General features: G+C 31.7%; 3 protein-coding genes and 1 long non-coding RNA gene across 4 annotated transcripts; 3 read left to right on the top strand and 1 right to left on the bottom strand.

Moving 5' to 3' along the window:
- Positions 1 to 2,815: 2,815 nt before the first annotated feature.
- Positions 2,816 to 3,539, top strand: LOC106317216. Its single transcript, XM_013755066.1, has 2 exons — positions 2,816 to 3,085; positions 3,169 to 3,539. Exons 1-2 carry the CDS (start codon positions 2,871 to 2,873, stop codon positions 3,356 to 3,358), a joined length of 405 nt encoding a protein of 134 aa, XP_013610520.1. The 5' UTR covers positions 2,816 to 2,870; the 3' UTR covers positions 3,359 to 3,539.
- A 4,516-nt stretch (positions 3,540 to 8,055) lies between these two features.
- On the bottom strand, positions 8,056 to 8,818 carry LOC106317749. The gene is made up of 5 exons (XR_001265225.1): positions 8,749 to 8,818; positions 8,582 to 8,644; positions 8,418 to 8,473; positions 8,268 to 8,332; positions 8,056 to 8,134 (listed from the first exon to the last, which is right to left on the bottom strand). It is a non-coding gene; the product is annotated as an uncharacterized LOC106317749 (long non-coding RNA).
- Positions 8,819 to 9,130: 312 nt separating this feature from the next.
- LOC106314105 lies at positions 9,131 to 13,007 on the top strand. The gene is made up of 6 exons (XM_013752040.1): positions 9,131 to 9,149; positions 9,404 to 9,490; positions 9,528 to 9,670; positions 9,785 to 9,925; positions 10,184 to 10,423; positions 12,924 to 13,007. The coding sequence occupies exons 1-6, from the start codon at positions 9,131 to 9,133 to the stop codon at positions 13,005 to 13,007; spliced, it is 714 nt and encodes a 237-aa protein (XP_013607494.1).
- A 901-nt stretch (positions 13,008 to 13,908) lies between these two features.
- On the top strand, positions 13,909 to 16,139 carry LOC106316638 (mitochondrial thiamine pyrophosphate carrier-like). The gene is made up of 6 exons (XM_013754517.1): positions 13,909 to 14,481; positions 14,691 to 14,807; positions 14,906 to 15,017; positions 15,107 to 15,234; positions 15,320 to 15,472; positions 15,553 to 16,139. Exons 1-6 carry the CDS (start codon positions 14,341 to 14,343, stop codon positions 15,919 to 15,921), a joined length of 1,020 nt encoding a protein of 339 aa, XP_013609971.1. The 5' UTR covers positions 13,909 to 14,340; the 3' UTR covers positions 15,922 to 16,139.
- The last annotated feature ends 1,174 nt before the right edge of the window (positions 16,140 to 17,313 follow it).

Genomic DNA, 17,313 nt, shown 5'->3' with positions numbered 1-17,313 from the left:
TTTTAAATATTTTGTTATAATTGTTAAAAAAAATATTGAGTTGCATTTTAAATAAAAAAGTAAAGATATTAAAAATATTCTAATTAAAATATGTAAAATTTAATATAGTTTTAAGGAAATTGTCAAAATAAAAAAAAATTACACATAAAATAATGATTTTTGTTAACTGGGCGGATCATTATTTATATGATATCGCACACGAAAGAAAAATTTCTGTTTTTAAAATTATCTAATTAACTCTATACTTTTTTTTTATATTTTTTATATGATATCACACATTCGTAAAAAAAATAGATAGTTTAAGATGCAAAAAAAAAATATGTACTTAATGAATATAATACGAACGAATATTACAAATACATCATTTAATAAAATAAATAATTAAAAACTGAAAATTCATATCTGCGGCGCGTGAGTCAGGGTCTAGTATCAACCTTATTCATAGTTAGACATTTCTCTAGATATAGCACTTAAGCCCTCTTTTTTGTTATTCACATATCCGACATTTATAGATGTGCTTTCTAGACTCCTACACAATGCTATGATTATTGCCATTTGAAAAAGAGAAAAAAAATCTATAATTGAATATATTATTATGTATATAGGCTATTATTGCCCACCTTGTGGCTTACCAATTTTTCTCATTTAACCAATTTCGGGTTGATTTCATTCACCCTAGGTCCATAACTAATCAAGCAAAAATTGATGGAAAATCTTGAAATGGCAAAGAAAATGCCAAATGTTAGGATCCGGATTTGCTGACTTTTTCCATAATTACATTATTATTATTTTTGAACAGAAACTTTTTTTTGAGCACCATTAATAAATTGCCAATTGTTTTGAGCTGTGAACATAATTACATTATTTTCTTCTGTTTACTTATCAATAATTAATTAACCCTAGCAAAAAAAAAAAAAATTATCAGTCTTCACTCTTCAGATAAAAACAAATACGATAAAACGAATGAAATAGAAAAGCAAAGGCAATTTGTGTAAAGTATACGACAGCAATTGGCCCCTAATCTCTGAAATAATTGGCAACCATGCATGCAATATTGCAATTAATCCACATGTTTAGTCGTAAGTAAACTTTTAAACTACTCTGGGATTTTTAAATAACATTTAACGAGATCAAACTTGAAAAAGGAAACTAAAAGACATGTAGATGATAGGTAATTAAAAGCTCACTATTTGTAGTTTTTCTTACAAAAAGAAAAAAATCTTATTTCGATTAGACCGACCATGCAATGCCGCATTTTCTATAATTCTATTTAATTTAGGGTAACGAAATTCAATCTTAAAATTAATGGAATTCCAATTTGTTGCTAAGTCCAGTTATAATACTTCACAAAAATAAACGAGTTAATGAATTGAAAGTCCACATTGATATCAAAATCCCAAATTAGAAGATTAAATTCACCAGAATCATATTTGCAAGAATATCCACGTGAAATTTTAATTATGTTGATGTGTTTGTTTAGAGTCATAATGTTTAGTAGTCTAATCGTCAACAATAAGAGTGATGCTTTTCGCAACCATCCTTTGCTTGAAGTTAAACCAACAACCCCACCACAATATGAGAAGACAGCATAATTCGAAACAGAAAACCATGTTAAGTTGTAAACGTACAGAATAAAAGTATATTTCAAAAAAATGTTCAAGAAATATATTAAAAAAACTATACCTAACACAACCTTTTAATTAATACTTTAAGCTGGACAGAGTGAGGGAGGAGAATGCAACAATGTTTCTGAAGCCGATCTTACAAAGTTTTCACAAACTCTCGAAAGAATACATCATGTTTGGATACGCTGTGATATAAGAATATAGTCTGTGAAGGTGATACAAAAATAGTGATAAAACCCATAAAAAGAGATGCTGAAAAATTCTATAACGCGACAGATTGCTTAGCAAAAGAATTTCTACAACTAAATACTCAAGTCGTATTCTTTCTATGTCCCCAGATGTATTGACCAAATAGACCTCAGCAATCAGATGCTTAATGAAAAAAAATGCAAAGCAGATGAAAAATAAAATAAAAAATCAATTGATTGAAGTAAATCAAGGCTTGGGCCTTTAATGAATAACGTGTTTATAGGCTTTAACTATATGGACCATATAAAAATTCTGACCCACTTCAATCACCCTTTTGTTTCACTAAGTTGCTGTCCCTGGGTAGCATCAAACTAGAAGGAAGCAGCTCTTGTTATCTATATAGATAAATGTTATAAAAATCGCTAGACGATAGTTGGACGCCTCGCAAAAAATTATTGTTTATGCGGGTGCTTAAACAGATTTTTTGAACGTCTAAACTGAATTTATTTTATAAATTGATTTAAAAAAATCATTTCGTTCATATCTGATTTACCACGGGTGTTTAGACACCGCTTGGACCGATTTTCAAGACACTATTATAGATTAATCTGATTCTTATCATGGTTGTTTTAAATATAATACACTTAGTTGAAAATTACTTATGAACTTAAGTAAAATATCCACAACAACAACCACGATGATCTATGATTTTTATCATCAAAAACTCATTCCACATTATTTGATAGAGATATACGTATGTATCCCAAAAAAGAGTCGAAATTTTTTAAAAAAAAACTTAACAGAAATCTACCACTATCTTCTCTTGTAACAAAAAGGGTAACACACGTAATGAAGAAAGAAGATACACGTGGCGAGTATAAAGCAAAAGATATCAAATCAATCGTCCTTGCGTAGTACACTCGTAGGTCCCACCTATCCATCCTCTCATGCATTTTAAAGAAAAAAAATACTTTTTGCATTTTCATCTTCCAAAACTTCTCCTTCCTCTTTCGCCATTAACATCTGAAATTCTCAGAAGCGTTAAGTTAGATAATAATGGTGGGACTAAGTATTATTTTGGAGTCGACTAACAACAACAACAACAACAACACTCTCAGTACTCCTAAACCGCATCAAGTCGTTAACAAATCCGCCGTCATGGTCTCCTCCGATCTCCGCCGTGGGAATTGTTATCTGAGTTCTGGGTTTCTCGAACATTGTTTTCTCTGCAGAAAGAAGCTTCTTCCAGCGAAAGATATCTACATGTATAAGTAAGTCAATACAATCCGGACTTTTTATTACACGATCTGTTTTTTTTTTTTGTCTTTAATGTTTTTGTTTTGAATGTTTTCAGAGGTGATAGAGCGTTCTGTAGCGTGGAGTGTAGATCGAAGCAGATGACCATGGACGAAGAAGTAGAAGAAGAAAGCTTGACTAGAGAGAACTGTTCGTTTACGGCTGTTAATACGACGACGTCTGACTCGTCTTCAGGCGGTCACCGTCGGGATCCGGGGAACCGAGCAGGCGGCGGTTTCGCTTTCTGAAACAGAGAGAGAGAGAGCACTACAAACTGAAAATCGTGATTTGACCTTTTTACCCTTAGGCTTATTTTTGTCGTTTTGTTATATGAGATGTAAAAACCTGAAGGGTGTTTCGGTATTTCGAGTTTGCATATCTATGGAAGCCCCTAGTTTTATTATTTTAGTAGGTTGGTTGGGAAGAATATTTTTAATTTTAAAGTATTTATTTTCTTCTGCTGATGCTGACCTTCTTGCATGCACTATCAACGCAGAGTCGCTATATTTAATGTTTGATGGAACTTTAACTTTAAGTAGGGAGTCCATGCAACTTTATTTTTACAATATCAACTTCAACGAAGATGAACCTCTCGGGAACTTTTGTGAGAAAAGGGATTTTTATAATACTGGTTAGTGATAGACAATGATGATCTAATCCACAAAGCGACAAACAAGAAACGTATTAAAAATACTAAACATGTGCTTTATTATTTAAAAATACTAAACATATGCTTTATTATTTAAAAATACTAAACATTTACTATACAAATAAATATATTCTCTTGGTTTCATGCGAATGCTACAACGTGTGCGAGATTCTTACCTCTTTAACCCACATGAGTTATCCAATGGAGTATTTATAATCACAATGAAATGTAAATTAGAATTTCTACTTAGGATTTCAAAGAAGTGATAGTGTAATATTCGTTCTTTGAGAACAAAGACATTTCACCTACTTACTTTGTTTTGTTCATAAAGGAAAAACATCGTCTTTTAGTGAATCTAAAGTAAATATTACACAACATTAGCAATTTAGTATGTGTTACCATAACTAACTTTCAGTCAACCCAATATTTTTCCAAAATATTTTTCTGACTCAGAACTTTCGTTTTATAAACTACTATCATCGAAAGTTTATGTGATTTTATCAAATGGGAGGATAATTACAATTTTATATATATTGCCATATAAATTTGCAGATAATTTGCAGATAAAAATCCTCCAGTAAAATTAGCACTTACTCACTAGATTCTTAATTTTATTTAGAGCATTTTCAACCAGCACTCTTATTTTAAAGGATAAACATTTTTAAATAAGGGCATGATACTCCAACGATCATCTTCAATTTTCTTTTAAAATTATATTTTAATCCTCAACCTTGTTAATAATTAACTACAGTCACTAAATTTTCATAAACAAATAAAATATACTATTTGGAAGATTAAAATAAAATATTTATGACAATTATAGTATTAAGTAGTCAAATATATAAAAGTGTTAATAAATTATTTTGAATCACTTTTTTTTTTCGAAAATATAATGATAAGCACTAGAATATAGTATATATGAAATTATACATGCGACTATGAAACATATATATTTATCCGGACTAAAAAAAGAATTGAATTGTGTTTTGAAGGAGTGAATAATACACTTTTAAATTTTAGGATGCACTATTTATCCTCTTAAAATTTAAACAAATAATAAGTTGTTAGAATGCAATTCATAAAAATGGAGATGCTCTAAGTTGTTTTGGAAATATGAGCCAAATTAATTTTGACATTTCTTTTTTGTTTTGAATGAAATTAATTTTGACATTTCACCTTGTCTTTGTGTGAAATGTGTCCCATGAAATGCAATTGAGTGGAACTCCATATTCATAGGATCCGACTGTAAAGGGACCTCACACCTGTCTCTTTCACTTACAAAGTGGGTTTAAATTGTCTTGGTGGGGTTCAATAGTTCTATGATCAGCCTTTGATTTAATTCAAATAACTAGAGAATCACGTCTTTAATTTAGCCGAACACACCCAATGTCCTTAAATTAATGCAGCCCCTTTCCAAAAAGATAACACCTGGCTAACATTCATTAAGAATGGCTCTTATTGCATGTCTGACCTTTCTAAGTACTGGAATAAGATCAAACTAAATTATACAGCCTATAAAAAGCTGATGAACTCATCTAAATGCAATTTTTAATTAACATATATCTTTGGAAATTGTGAGTTTGATTTTAATTAGTATAATCCCAACTATTCATTTAAGAGCATCTCCAAAAACAATATATTTTAGAGTTTGTAAAATTCTATGTTTTAAGTTTTAAGGCGTTCTTCTCCAAAACCAAAACTTTAAATTTAATTTAAAAATTATTTGTAATTTTTACTATGGTCCTTATATTTGTCATAATTAATATAAATCCATAAAACTTTTACAAATAACTAGCACATATATAAAAATACTATAAAAATATTAATTAATAAAATATTATACTAAAATATAAAATTATAAATAGAAATTCATAATTAAATATTAAACTACAAGCAAAATATGATATTATTGCATAAAATTATTTCCGTAATGCTCCATCTTCGGTTACAGAAAATTTGTTTGGACAATATTTTAGAAGTTGTAGAGAAAATTTACTAGACTATTAGTATTGTTGTAATATTTAAATTTATGTAATAATTATGTCTTCATGTATATTTTTTTAAAAAAAATTAAGTTTCTTTTGTAATATTCTTGTTGTCTAATTATAGTTTTAAAATATTATAAATCTTATTTTAAAATTTTTATTTAATTTTATGTGCAAAACTTAAATTTATATAAATAAATTTGAAATATTTAAGATATACAAAAGTATTAAAGATTAAAATGATAAATGAAAAAAATACTTAAGAATTATAAATGTGATGTGTAATTAATTATAAGGACCAAGATGCAAATAAAAAGATGAAACTTCAAATATAGAGTTTTGAGTAGTGAAACTTCATATTGAAGTTTCACTTCTTAAAACTCTAAATTTGAAATTTTGAAATTTATTTTTGGAGAGCAAAAAACTCTATATTTGAAAGTATAGAATTTTTTTTGGAAATGCTCTAAATATGAAACTTTCCAATTCTCATGATCAAATCTATGGGTGGACATTATTTTCTTCGTATTTAAACATAAAGTCGAACATCACAATAAAAATGTAAAATAGGTAATTCAATAATTTTTTATTCAACTTTGATATAAATATTATAAATATACTTTTTGGTTTTTACGTTGATGTATGAACATTTTTTATTTTATTTTTAATTGTGTTTTTTCTATTGATTTAGAAGTAAACTGTATAAAATTATATTTAGTTATTTAGTTTAAAAGGTTAAATATCTTAAATCTTGATATTATTAATATATTAAGTTAATTTAACTAAAAACACTTTGGCTTTTTGGTTCTTTTTAAAACCGAACCATTTGAATTGATAAAATCTTTAACCAAATAGTTTATATATATATTTTAGTTTGGTTTGGGTTGATTTAGGTTCAGTTGAATTGGTTTGGTTCATTTCATTTTTTTGTCCACATTCAAATTGGATAAGGCTGTTATATTAGTGAAAGTGAAATTTTTTTTTAAACTAATCATTCTAAAAAAGAAAACTAAGGAAAGTAAGGAGGCCATGTGTTCCTCACAACCTGTCATTCCTATTCTTAATGCAAATTCCACCTTTCTCTCATTTTAATACTCAAAATGTATACCGTAGCATAGACTCCATAATAAAATAACAAATCACTAATGTAAGTAAGACCGGTTTTTGATTATATAACTAACAGAGTTTATCGACAGTGTTAACATGTTCATAAGCATTAGCCCTAACACAAAACTTTGTAGACATGGGAGTGAGCTAACTTGCCATGAAGACTTGCAGTTCAAGGAACCCAATATGTTATAGAATCTTCATAAGAATCCTACCCAGTTCTTCTTTGCTAAGCCACTTCCTTCTTCTTCATCGTCCTCTTCTGCTGATATAGTTTCATCAGAATCTAAGTCTTCTATCTGGAATATCAAATCAGGGAAGCAATTGTTCTCCTGTTTGATCATGCATCAGTATCGAAGAAACACCGATCTATGACTGCTTGCACGATATTTACCTTTTGCGCTTTCATCTAAGAAGAGATAAGGAACCGTGAGACTCTTGCAAGATAGTATCCCACGTGCACCTGGGGGAACTAGACCCCTCTTCCCCCACTCCTTCAATTCCTCCATTTTCATTCTCGAGCAATCTCACATGCACAGAAACATTATCCAGAGAATCTCACAATCCACCAAAAAACAGACAAGAACTAAAGGGTCTAGTCATCAATGAGGTGGAAGCAAAGGATCAAGACATGGGTGATGAGATGCAATGCACAAAGCATCCATTCACAAAGAACCTAGGTGGTATATGTGCTCTCTGTCTCCAAGAAAAACTCGGATAGCTCGTCACTTCCTGTTTCCCTCTCCTCAACCAACTCTCTCCCTCTCCTTCCTTCGGATCTAGCTCTGCTGATGTTTTGAAATCCGAACAGTATTGTAGATTTGGATAGAGGAGCTTAGGATATATACTTTGGCTCCTTTCTTCTGTTTATTTGTCTTTTTCTATTGATTATTTTTTGTTTGTTTTAATCCTTGTTTTGTCTCTCTAATATTTACTTAGAAGAACCAACTATCTTGCTTTATGTTTTGATTATGATGTGTTGTTAATTAGAAGAACCATCTATCTAGCTTTATGTTTTGATTATGATGCAAAATAGCCAATAGATTGTATTATACAATAGAAGAAAACGACTAAATCATGGCAAAAGATTTCTCTAGGAACAGTTTTTTTTTTCTTTTTTTTTTCAAGTATAAAGCATCGCAGGTTTTTTTTGAAGTTACAAAACATTGGAATATAATATAGTTATACGAATTTAGATGGTGGATTAGGCATTGCGGTTGATCATCACGATGCCGCTTGTGGAGGAATCACATCTTTAAACTTGATCGGAGCTGAGCTCAGCTACGCTATGTCCGGTGCAAAAACATTACAGCGTACATATATGAGCAAGGCAACAATCCACATAACTACTGCTAATTAATTGATATATAAGACGCACAATATTAGAGAGATGATAACATGAAATGTGTATATATATACCTTGATGGCGACTGAGGCATGGTGGTGGTGGTAGTAGTAGTGACATCGTGAGGTGATGACATTTTCTGTAATTAAGAATCAAATCCATGAATAACAAAAGCATTTAAGATGCCATATAAATTTCTCAATACTAAAGTAAATAAACTTTACCAAAGGAGCATCAAGACACAGGGCATGGTGGAAGTAGTAGCAAGTGATGACATTTTCTGTAATTAAGAATCAAATCAATGAATAACAATAATTTAAGAATCAAAATCCATGAATAACAAAAGCCGTAGATGACATATAAATTTCTCAATACTAAAGTAAATAACCTTCACCATAGGAGCATCCAGACAGAGCATGGTGGAAATGGTAGTAGCGAGTGATGACCTTCTCTGTAATTAAGAATCAAAATCAATGAATAACAAAACCCAAAATTTTCTCAATCGCGTTTTACAGAGATATACTATATGAAAATATATTAAGAGTATATAATAACCTTAATCTTTAATAGGGCTCGTCGGCCGGCGGGCGTAAGATGATACTTTTTACGCTGTAACATATTGGGATGTCGTCGTCTCTCCCCTAGGTTTCTACCTATCTTCATCTCGTTTATCATTATTGCTCTGCCTCCTCCCAAAATCTTTTCACGGTTCTTCATTGTTGAAATCCTAGCTGCGTGTGTATATATATACAAGTGATTTGGGCCTAAACCAATGTTTATTAATCTCCAACTCCTGATCCGTCCCATTAACCTGAGGTTTATTTACAAAATGAAGTGGCGACCAAATCATAAACTAATGGAGATGTATTATTGAACATCTTTTATAAAATATTTTATAATTGCTTATTAATACATGCATTACTAATAAAATATTATAATGGTAAATTATTATTTATGTTTGCAGACTATAATCATCATTAATAAATAAATATTAGATAACAACGTCACTTTTGAATTTAAAAACATATTAATGAACTATTGGTCCAACATATTAATGAATTATTGGTCAAACATATGAAAAATTTAATAAAAAACTATTTATATTTGATGTTGTAATCAATAGTTGAATTATCTCTTTATTTACAAATTATAGTTGCTTTTGTTTCTTTGTTTGTGTGTGTGAATCAATCTTTCTTTTGATTTAAAACAGCGGAATACAAGAAGGGTAATCTTACAATTTGGTTCTTTATATCTGAGAGGACAAAGATTAAAAAAAGACGGCGAGAAACAAAAACGTGTTGATCACAATGGAGGATACTAACATTCAAAAGCAGTTACGAAGAAGATTAAAGTTAAAAATGGTGTAGTTGGCTACAAAACCACACTAAATTACTTCGTTGGCAAACAACCAAACCGAGCAAGAACGAACTGGTTAATGCAAGAATGCTGGCTTGAGTCTTCTGGCCATAACAAGACCGTATGTATTGTTTCTTGTTTTCCAAGTTATGCAGATTGTGATAGTTTGTATTATGTTAACCTTTTTTTTTTGTTTTGGTTTGTGTATGAAGGTGGATTATGTGCTTTGTGTAAGATTTATCTGAGTCCAACGGCAAAAAAGAACATGAAAGAAGAAGATGTTGAAGAATTAGAAGAGGAGGCTGTGCAGCCACGTACTGTTGAGAATCAGCAACCGCAACGGCAACCGCAGTTTTATCCAACCCCAACCCCGTTGGTTTCACACCAACCATAGCCGCAGCCGCAGTTTTGGCCAACCGAACTGGATTCACGTCAACCGCAACGTCAAGATAATGAGTATCAAGAACCGCTCCAACCACAGCCTCTTAATACTACTATCTATCAACATCAATCGCAACGTCATGATATTGCGTATCAAGAACCGCCCCAACCACAGCCTCTTGATACTATCCATTATCATCAATCACATCAGGTGCAGTTTTGGCAAGCAACAATTGGGTCACATCAAATGCAGCTTCATGATATTGCGTATCATGAACCGCAACCTCCTGATACAGTTCAGGATCAGCTCCCACAGTTTTGGGCAGCCCCTTTGGATTCATATCCACCGCGTTGTCATGATATTCAGTACTCACAACCGCGGCCTCTTGATGCTATTGAGTATCAATACCTGTATCAATCAGGTCCATTAACAACATATGAAAACGTGATTGAGTCTTGTACTCAAGACAAGTCAAATGGTGATATCAAAAAGGTATGTATGTTTAAATAGGGTTTGCAAAGTTGTTAAAATTGTAGAGTCCTGTATTTAACTTCTTGTGTTTCTGTGTGATAGGTGGATCATGCTCTCAAGATTCATTTGACGCCAAGGGGAATAAAGAGAGAAGCAGAGGAAGAAGAGGATGAGAAGAGGAGGAGGAAGAAGAAAGAAGGAGGCGTTGAAGCATCAAAAGAAGATCTCGAGTAGCTGATCAACTCTCATCAGAACTCAGACGATGATGATTCTTTTTTCACTGGCTTCATTGATAACACCTACTACATATAGACATAGAGTCGTTCATCAATAACTGTTGTTTGAAGAAATCTTCAGACGAGGACTGAAGAACATTACACACTCATCTCATCTGTCTATGGAGATTTGTTCATAACTTCTTCTTCTTCTTTTTTGTTATTTCTTGATCAAGCTGTTTGGATAACAATAGTTTGCTTACGGGTTTTGTTATCAATTAATCACACTGTTCTCCAAACCAAAAGATATATATTCTTCCTATCTTCATTGCTTTCCATACCTTTTTTTTCATAGTCTGAACGAAGACAGTATTAAACTACCCTCTGCTGGTGTGGAGTGAAGCTAAAGAACGCATGGACTTCACTACTCTCTTAATGACATTAATATAATAAATCAATAACAATCCATAATATAACTATTAAAATAATTTTAAATTTTTGATAATTAATTGAAATTCATAGTTAATTAATTAATAAATAAATAAATCGGTTGTTTTAGTTGATATCAATATTAACATTGACATCATTTACAAGTTGATGTAACTATTTATAATTTTAACATCATTTATTAATAAAATGATACAAATTATTTGCATCACCACTTTGAGATCATTTATTTAAGTGATACAAAATCTCTTTACATCATTTATAATTAATGCAAAAATACAAAATAAATGATGTTAAACCACTTTTTTTGTTGTATTGTAACGATTCTAAAGTCCGCTGGATCATGATTTACACCAATTCAACATTGTAGTCAGTGGGTATTTTTGCATTTTCGATATCTAAATAGATTTGAATGGGAGACATGGTTTCAAAATCTCTAAACGCATTGGCTTGTGGTGGTGCCTCTGGATTCATTTCAAAGAGTAGTTGTAAAAGAATTCTAAAAATTCATAATATTGAACTTGTTAATCAAAATCAAAATATTATATGAATTACTTTGATGATATAGTCAATAAAATCATCTGATAAATTTCATATGCAATTATTTACAGTTTCCTTTTTGTTATTTGCTATTATTACATAACTAAACTGAGATTAACTTAAACCAATGTATTTTTGTCGTTTACCAAACTGATTGTACTATTTTCACACGGTTTAACTAAATACAAAGATTGAAGTGATTTGATTTACCTCAATGTTAAACTAAATACAGAGATTGAAGTGATTTAACTAATTACATTAATTTAAACCAATGTATTTCTATTTTCACACAATTCAATCTAGAGATTGAAGTTGTTTGATTTTTAATGAGTCGTTAGATGATTTTATATGAATTGGAGAGTTTAATATGATTTTGTTAAACAACTCTAGAATCTTATCTAAAACCATGTGATTTGGATTTTTTTTATAAAATAAGAAACTTCATCCAAACACTCTAAAATCACTTGAAAACTTCAAAACCTTACAATTTAAAATATTTTCAATAACAGCGGATTTTAAGGTATTTCATAAAATGTTAAGTTCAATAAATAGTAATTTTAAATGAATTTTTAAAATTCACGTTTTAATAACAGTATATTTGACATTTTAATACAAACCACCTCAAACACTCATTTGAATACACCCCCTTAGATGTTAGTTTTTGTTTGAGTTAGATTTAAGAATATTTTGATGTCACTTTTTAGTTAAAACTAATAGAATGTGTTAGAGCCAACTTTTTAGTCAAGTACATGTAACTTGTTAAAACTATTACTTTGTGGTGATTTTCTTTTTGATGAATTGGCTGATAAAGTTTACAAGTTGATATTCTATGTTTCTGATGCAAGAGAAATGTTGGATTAGCGTTAAAAAAAGAGAGAAATGTCGGACGATGAAATGTCAGAGGATGAACTGTCAGAAGATAAACTTGTGGACAAGCCACACATAAGACCGTGGCTAATTAAATAGATTTTAAATTCGTTTTTTTTTATTTTTGGCTAATTTATATAATTTATTCATTAAGGATATAAATGATATTAACCATGTTAACTTTTAATGTGAAACCTTAAAATCATTTCGTAAATAATAGTATAGATAGATATCTCTTTGTAAAAAAATTATGTAAATTTGTGTACAAACTTGTAGTCGAGTGTACAAGCTTCTAGCTTGATCCATTTTGCATGTCTGCTTTGATGTTCTTTTGTTGCTGTTGAATTGGCATGTCAATGACCACCATAAAGTCAGTTCTTACTAAATTTTGTGTGAAAATCATACATGTCTCTACTTTTTTATATTTATTGTTTTTGATATGATGCATGCAGATTGACATGGCGTCTTCAAAAGGGGAAGACCAGCAAAGATCAATGTTTAAGGAATGCTTAAATCGTGAAGCATGCGTTACCTAGAACCGTCAAAAACTGACAATGAGGTCTGGACACAACTGGAAATGGTTTTTCCGTTATCGTTTTCCATGCCAGAATATGAATCAATATTTTTTTATTATATGTTGAAAGTGTTTCTATAGTTTTTTCTAGAAAACCCTTCTCTACATGTTGTTCGTGAATATGTGGTTTATTGTTTATGAAGTTGGGATTCAGCCCATGTTATAGTGTATGGACCAATTTGAAGACTTATAGGATTATCAGTTCGGTCCTGACATGTATGCAAGATGAATTTATGCCAGATTCCATGAGATCATTATGCCAGTAGGCATCTCAAAGCTGATACAGCTAAATACAAGGAGCTTACGTTAAGATAACACACGCTACACTTGGTTTGGGGAAATGATAACATAACCAATCAGCAGGGCCGGCCCTGGGCCAAGTCCAATGAAACATTCGCCTTGAGCCCCCAAAAATAAAATTTTGAATTTTTTTTATATGTAAATAGGCCCCCAATTTGTAAAAAAAAATTTTTTAGGTCCCCAAATTTTTGAAATCTTTACTAAATGGTCTTGGGCCTCCAAACTCTCAGGGCCGGCCCTGCCAATCAGTACTTGCTTTAGCATAAACTAGGACTATCTCTAGTTATGTACATTGTTTTACCATATAATATAATCTTTGATGATGTTTTACAAGATTGTTTAGCAGTTTTAGTACTTATCTCTAATATAAGAAAGAAATAAAGGCGAATATCACATGACTAGAGTTGGGTCCCTTTACAACTCTCTATCTAGACGTTTGCTGTAACTCTGACCTCTAATTTGTTAATATTCTTTTAAAAAGGTGGTTAAAGAACGCATTAACCTATGTTATATAATAAAGTACTTGATCACAATCATTTTCATTTTGGGCGGTTAGACTTCTATCTTCCAATGATTCTTCTACAATGGTCATAAGCCGTCGAAAGAGAAAGCTAATACTAGTCTCAATACTCGCACCATTCAGAAAAAAAAGTTTTAAGGCATGTCAAAAGAGCAACCTTTTAATAATGATTGTTTGCTTTGGGTGCGTCATGAACTGATAAACCGACAAAGCAAGAAACAGTGCAAGTGGGAGTTCTGTAATAGAAGTGGGCGGACTTAGTTATTTGTTATATCGTTGAGAGAGAAAGAAAGCTCTGAAAGTTTCCATTTTTATCTGGTAAATTTCGGAAAGTTTCCATTTTTATGTTTTGGTCTAATCTCTTCATATCTTCTTTGTTGCTGTGTGAATTGATGAGAGGGTTTCTGGATTACTTTCTTTTAATTGATTTTAGCTTGTAGAAACGAAGAAGAAGCCCTAGCAAAAAAAAAAAAAAATGAGTCACAACATGACGGCGGTTGATGATGATCCTGGGCAGATTAAACGTGCCCTTATTGATGCTTCCGCCGGAGCTATCTCCGGTGCTGTCTCTCGCATCGTTACTTCTCCCCTTGACGTCATTAAGATTAGGTTTCAGGTATCTCTCATTGATAAAGCTTTGCTTTATCTGAGAATATTTGAGTTGAATGTATTAGTCATTATTGTTTGTTATTGTTGTTGCTTAGGATACACTTGTATTGTGGCCGCCTAATGTTAGATTTGTAGCTTAGGAAAGTGATTAGCTTTATCTTTCGAGTTATCCTGTTTAGAGATGGCTGAAGAAGAAACTGAATGTTGTGGTTCCAGGTTCAACTAGAACCAACAACTTCATGGTCTGTGGTCCGGGGCAACTTGTCTGGAGCATCCAAGTATACTGGAATGTTTCAGGCAACTAAAGACATTTTTAGAGAAGAAGGTTTCCGGGTCCGTCTCTTGAACACTTTCATCTCCTAAAACAACCATTCAGGTCTGTGAGCATTAGTGGTTGCTGAGTATTGTTCTCTGCTCTGATGCTCTTGCAGGGTTTTTGGCGTGGGAATGTGCCAGCTTTGCTTATGGTCATGCCTTATACTTCAATTCAGTTCACAGTACTACATAAGTTGAAATCTTTTGCATCTGGTTCTACTAAAACAGGTAACATTCTTTAGATTGTAATTTGGATATCAATGTATTTTTTGTCTTTCTTAATTGTTAGCTTGTTGTAATCTTTTTGGAATTTGCAGAGGATCATATACATTTGAGCCCTTATCTATCCTTCATCAGTGGAGCTTTAGCAGGATGTGCTGCTACACTAGGATCTTATCCTTTTGATCTTCTTAGGACAATACTAGCCTCACAAGGGGAGCCTAAGGTTTTGTCTGCATTGACACATGAAGCCATTTTAATATAGTTTAAGCTGCTGCATTGTACTAACCATATATGAAACCTGTCTACAGGTGTATCCAACGATGAGGTCTGCATTTGTCGATATTATCAAATCTCGAGGTGTAAGAGGATTGTATAATGGACTAACACCAACACTTGTTGAGATTGTGCCTTACGCTGGCTTGCAGTTTGGCACTTATGACATGTTTAAACGGTGGATGATGGTAAAGATCATATAAATTATCTTTCCTGTGTTGTTTTCTTAAAACAGTCTGTTTATTTTTGTCATTTGATGTTTCACTAGGACTGGAACAGATACATGTTATCCTCCAAAAACCAAATAAACGCGGACACAAACCTTTCCAGCTTCCAGCTTTTTGTTTGTGGCCTTGGGGCTGGCACTAGCGCCAAACTCGTCTGCCATCCTCTTGATGTGGTTAAAAAGCGTTTTCAGATTGAAGGTTTACAGAGACATCCGAGATATGGAGCTCGACTGGAGCAACGTGCATACAGAAACATGTTAGACGGTCTTAAACAGATTCTGATGTCTGAAGGGTGGCATGGTCTGTACAAAGGCATTGTGCCATCAACTGTGAAAGCTGCTCCTGCCGGTGCTGTTACCTTTGTGGCCTATGAGTTTACCTCTGACTGGTTGGAATCAGTTTCTTGGTAGAGATTTTACACTCTTTTTCACATTTTTATATCTTTTTGTCTCTAGCGTTTCTTATAGTCTCTGCCCTATTCATGGGTGTGTTATCATATGATCATTGGTTATTGTGGGAGTTATACGAGTAAACATCAAGTGTTGTCGGCAGTTTTGAAAGTTTCTAACAAGTTTAGCCGATTTTGTAGAGTGAGATTGTTAAACTGTGTAGTGAATCCAAGTTATCATGTGCACATGTTTCTCAAAATAGGGAAAAATACCATGGATCTTTTTCCAGTATTTGGTAATACAATTGTTGAATTTGACAAGATATTTTTTTATCATTTCTTACAAATTTAATATATAAATAGATATACCACCTTATTTACATTTCTCCTTTTTATTATATACAAATATACTTTCTAAAAATATTGATGTTTGCGGTATATATATACACATAATAGATCTTCCATATTTGTAATTATTAATAACAGATATATTTCTAATGTTATTTGGATAGTTATACAGACATCTTGGTCAGAAGGTTTAATATTAAATTATTTGTTATTAAATAACATTTAGTCTAATATTTATTATATATCAAGACCTATATAAATTATCTGAGGATTTAAATACAGGCTAAAGAATGATATTCAATTTTTAAAATTTGTCACTAACCAAAACAAAAGGCAAAAATGTCATTAATACTTGACTAACATTAAAACAGACTTTTACCCAAAAAAAAACACATTAAAACAGATCTTTAAAACAAATATTCCTAGTTTAAATTGAAGTATAAAGATTTTACAATACCGAAATATTAAATTTATGGATACTAATTTAATTTTTTGAATCAGGCCTATGATTAAGATTTCCGAATTGATACTATATCAGGAGGAGCTTTAAATTTCTAGAACCACTCCAAAAACCTCCATATAAAAGGATTCACAAGATATTACAGATACCACAGAACAAGTTATTAGAAAGAACAACAAAGAATGGGTATTCAGAGATCGACATACAATTTCATTGTAGTTTCTATCATTGCCATGTTATTAATCACAGGTAAGTCAACTAGCACAATTTGTTTATATAGTGTCTATAATTATCAGGACATGATCCACGATTTTCTAGTACTTAAGTTTCAAATTTTTGGAAGAGCATAAAGAACGTTCTTGCTCATGTAATTTTTTTTATTTAAGGAGTTTAGAGGGTTTATAATATTGATGATAATATATGTTTTTTGGTTATGCATAAACTATTTTCAGGATCAGAAGCTAGATCAGGGATAAATGCTGACTCTGTTTGTCCAGGGGTATGTCAACCCGGAGTTGAACCAGTCTGCAGTACACTCTGCGGTAACTTAGGGTATCCTCAAGGCTACTGTGAAGGCTTAACGTGTTGTTGCAACCAGTTCCCCTC

Source organism: Brassica oleracea, chromosome C9 (assembly GCF_000695525.1).
Source record: "Brassica oleracea var. oleracea cultivar TO1000 chromosome C9, BOL, whole genome shotgun sequence".
Classification (NCBI taxonomy): Eukaryota; Viridiplantae; Streptophyta; class Magnoliopsida; order Brassicales; family Brassicaceae; genus Brassica; species Brassica oleracea.
This window is presented reverse-complemented; position numbering and strand designations above follow the sequence as displayed.